The 4,225-nt window shown below is 40.5% G+C and overlaps 1 protein-coding gene across 1 annotated transcript in view; it reads right to left on the bottom strand.

Moving 5' to 3' along the window:
* Positions 1-4,225, bottom strand: part of ankrd52a (ankyrin repeat domain 52a) — a 17,305-nt gene that overhangs the window by 10,881 nt on the left and 2,199 nt on the right. The window contains exons 8-19 of the mRNA XM_035655988.1: positions 3,675-3,753; positions 3,453-3,567; positions 3,179-3,261; positions 2,952-3,069; positions 2,777-2,845; positions 2,514-2,654; positions 2,010-2,072; positions 1,733-1,844; positions 1,276-1,347; positions 968-1,169; positions 746-833; positions 509-630 (exon numbers count right to left, since the gene is read on the bottom strand). Coding sequence (XP_035511881.1) covers positions 509-630; positions 746-833; positions 968-1,169; positions 1,276-1,347; positions 1,733-1,844; positions 2,010-2,072; positions 2,514-2,654; positions 2,777-2,845; positions 2,952-3,069; positions 3,179-3,261; positions 3,453-3,567; positions 3,675-3,753 — 1,264 coding nt within the window. The remainder of the gene's footprint in view (positions 1-508; positions 631-745; positions 834-967; positions 1,170-1,275; positions 1,348-1,732; positions 1,845-2,009; positions 2,073-2,513; positions 2,655-2,776; positions 2,846-2,951; positions 3,070-3,178; positions 3,262-3,452; positions 3,568-3,674; positions 3,754-4,225) is intronic.

The following is a 4,225-nucleotide window of genomic DNA, read 5'->3' on the forward strand; positions in this document are numbered from 1 at the left end:
ACACAAGGAAGACATAAATCTATCTATAAAACATATACATTTTAACAGAGACAGAGTGTGTGACTTGTGTGGAGAAGACTTACTAAAGAGAAAAGCAAGGTGATTAAAGTAGTTTGAGAGTTATGTGAAATAAGTTATATACAAGTAATATGTAAAAAATAAGTATGTGTTTAATTTTCAATAGCTTAATATCGGCGATGCCACTCAATTTTACACACTGGACATTTAAAAACGTTCCCAGTTTGACTAGATTATCTAAAGTACTATATTTGGTAGCGAGGATTAAGGTGAAACACTTAAGTTGTTTGTGTTGTAAATGTTAAAATCTACCGTGTTTGCATTCTAAATGTTAAAATCTACTGTGTTTGCATTGTAAATGTTAACTTCTACTGTATTAAGTAACACTATGTTTTGTTTACCCACCAATTTTTTTTATCTATTAGTTTTTGTGGTATAACTGACATAACTAACTCTGCTACAGTTTGTAGCCACGTGCAGCGTTTTTGACCTACCCCTCTGTGCAAAGATGTGCTGCCCCTCTTGTCCTTGGCATCTGGCAAGGCACCCTTCTCCAACAGAAAGTGAACACAGTCAGTGTGACCTCCCAGAACAGCTAGCATCAGAGGGGTCCTGAAGGAGACAGAGGTGACAATTAAGATGTGTTTCACTGCATTCTCATTGGTCAAGTAGTTTGCTAGGGTTAGGCATTCAACTACAGCCACACTTTTAAAAGAAAACAACTCACTGGCCAAATTTGTCAGCAACGTTGGTGAGATCCCCCTCCTCCCCATAATCAATCATCATGCGCAGGCAGTCTGAGTGACCATTGGCAGCTGGGATGAAAGAGTACAAGAGTGAGAATTACAAATATATATGTATATTCTCAACATATAATTGACTGTAGTCAGGATGGTAACAATCGGACAAAATGCTACACCATGAAATCTGTAATCAGAGAGAAGTATACCTGCAACATGAATTGGAGTCCACATGAGGCGGTTGTCATTGAGGAGACAGGAGGCCCCCTGAGCCAACAGTACCTCCACACAGCGGGCGTACCCTTTCTGTGCAGCCAAGTACAGCACAGAACGGCCCGCAGCATCCTGCATATCCACATAGGCCGCAGTCTCCGTCAGCACACGCAGTGCCTGCCAGTGGCCCTTGTCAGCCTGAGGGAGCAGAGGAAGGCCGTCACAACTCTGGATTTTGTTAACATTAAGAGCTTGATTACAGTCTGTGTCGACCCAGAGAGCTGATTAAATGGGAAACACTTACAGCAAGATGCAGCGGACTGACTGGAATACTGCTTTCTATGTCTCCTAGTGCATTAAAAGACATCTCCAGGAGCTAAAAAATAAACCACAACGGTGGATTTCATTTAATTTACTGAGGAAAGAAGTAAAACACAACTTGCTACGCATATTAATATAAATTTAAAATCTACACCTGAACATTTGTCGTCATGCACAGCCTCTAAAAAACAATCCTATTAACTAATCATTCACCCTAAACATCGTTTAATTCTGGAAACATATTTCACTCAGCTAGGGCACAGAATTAATAAATAAATCTGTTGACATAAGAAAGTCTTGCATCTACCGTGTACCAGATTTGTGACATCTGCTTAGGTGGAATATGTGGAATCAGTGTGTGTAACATGTCGAATTTGTAACATCTGATGCATCTACCAAGTTAAGTGATTTCAGATTTTTTTTAAAACAGAAAAACTCACCAACTCCAAGTTCTGCTTGTTGCCATGGTAAGCTGCGTAGTGGACAGCACTGTAACCCTTTGAGTTGACCATGGATGGATCAGCACCATTGTCCAAAAGATGCTCCAAGCAGCTGTTATTAAAAGACGACAAAATGTAGCGCAGGGATAAAGAATAGCAGCATTTCATTTGGCGGTCTTAATGTGCAAATGTTTTCCACAAACAAACTTTTGTGTTTTATTGAATTTAAAGTCATAATCCCCTTAGTCCTGGTCAGACACAAGAGAAAAGAACTCACAAGTATGACTCCTTCGCCTCATCCTCATCGTTCTGATGGTTGCCAGAAAAATGACGATCGACTCTGAAAACAAGAAATACTTTGAGTCAATCTTATATTTAATTTTTTTTTAGGGGCATTTACAGCAATGTTTTTCTATCAATGTGGACTTTTTCTGCTAAATAAACTAACAAATAAACTGAAATCAAATAAAAAATAAAGTTTCTTGTGGTCGGGATAACATATATCACAGCAAAGCTACACATTCCTTGGTGTGTTGTTTAGATTGTTACACTGCTATCCAAGAAAGCTTGCTGTTCAACTATTTAGTATATTTACACAAAAGTAAACAGCTTGAACCGAATAAGAATGAGTCATGAGACTGACTGAGACTACATATGAACAAGAAACACCGTTTACGAACTTCATAAACTACTTTCTGCCAGACATGAACAGAATTTGGTGGCGTGTGTTGCCTCTGTTGTGTCAGAGAGAATACAGAATGAGAGAAACATGTTATCCAACCTGCTGAAGGCTTGGGAGGCAGCAGAGTAGTGCAGGGGAGTACAGCCTGTCTGGTCAGGCTCGTTGACCTCAGCGCCAGCGCTCACCAGGGTCACAGTGCACTGGTACCTCCCATTAGCAGCTGCATAGTGCAACGGTGTCCTACGGGGAGGAAGCAGGGAGACAGAATACAGTCACTTAGAATGAGAAGGACACTTAAATCACTTTTACAGCATCAGTAAAATGAAAACACATATCTCAAAAAAGGATCAGGGGAAACTCACCTTCCCATTATGTCCCTCTTATTCAAGTCAGTACCGCTGCTTAAGAGCAAGTTCAGACATTCAACATTTCTGTAAAGAAGAGTGATCACAGGAGCAGAGTTACAGATGACATGTGATACAAGAATATTTTGACTCATTTTAATATTTCAGTGACGGAGCAGATTCTGCATCTTACCCTCCAGAGGCAGCAGCGTGTAGACAGGTCCTCCCAAAGTTGTCAGGGGTGTTTATGTCAAACCCAGCCGATAGTACATGCTCCTTACTCATAGATGAAACTATACTATACAGCTGACCTGTAGGGTTCATGAAGAAACAGGTCGCTTTAACAGCTGTGTCCAAGTGTATACAAACATAGATACAGAAGTTAAGCAGAGTGCACAGATCTATGGAACAAACACAAACCTGAGGAGAGTAACTTGCGACAACAGTCTGAAAACCCGTACAGCACAGCTAAGTGCAAGGGGAACATTCCATGGATCCCACGTCTGGAAATGCCCAAAAGACACAGAAAAGAAGGTTAGAAACCAAGTAGTCAATGAAAGTGTGACCCCAAACACACTCAACTGTCTTACAGCAGCACACACATACATGAATGTTGTTTCTTTATATTAAAGGCTTTACAACCTTATGGCATGATTATACTCATCAGTAATATCATTTAAGACTTTTCCGTTACCTGGCCGTGTCTGCTCCGTTGGTCATCAGAGTACTGATCAGCAGTTCATGGCCGTACTTAGCAGCAACGTGGAGAGGAGTATTGCCATACTTATCCACGCAATCAATTTCCCCACCTGAAGGAAAGCAGGAAAAGACGGAGTGAATCAAACGCCCATTAGGTGGAGAGAAAACCTGCAGCAACATTTTCTCACAGATCATCGCGGCAGGCACTCATCGTTACCATTTTGGATGAGGATCTGAGAGCGTGTGAAGCGTCCATGAATGGCTGCCATGTGCAGGGGGCTCTTCCCTTCTTTGCTCTACGGAGGGTAAAAAACAGAATATACAATTGTGTCATTTTATCAGAGATAACTACAACAGAGTCACAATTCACTGATTAAAAGCAAGCTTCAGAAAGCTGCAACAACAACAGTGAACAAGGCCAGTTTGACAACTCTGTATCTCCAACTTACAGCTAAAGTATGCATGTTTCTACACTCTTTGTGCAGTATTGCTGAAGGAAGCAGCAGCTAAGTAGTTTCGACTCTTTCAGCTATTACATCAAATTAATATAAATTTGGAGTGACAAGTTTAAAAGACTCACTTTCCATTAAATCCATTTTCACTAAAAAGGCACTTAACTACCAAAAATGTTGTCATTTCTGGCAGCTAAATGAATGTGTGAGATAGAGAAAAGTTTATATAGTTAGGAATTGGATGTGTCATTTTTCTGCTAAACTAACCATGTTCATTACTTTGGACCACAGCTACAATACAAACACACACACACAC

This window comes from Morone saxatilis, unplaced genomic scaffold (assembly GCF_004916995.1).
Source record: "Morone saxatilis isolate NCDOM2014 unplaced genomic scaffold, NCSU_SB_2.0 Contig15, whole genome shotgun sequence".
Taxonomy (NCBI): domain Eukaryota; kingdom Metazoa; phylum Chordata; class Actinopteri; family Moronidae; genus Morone; species Morone saxatilis.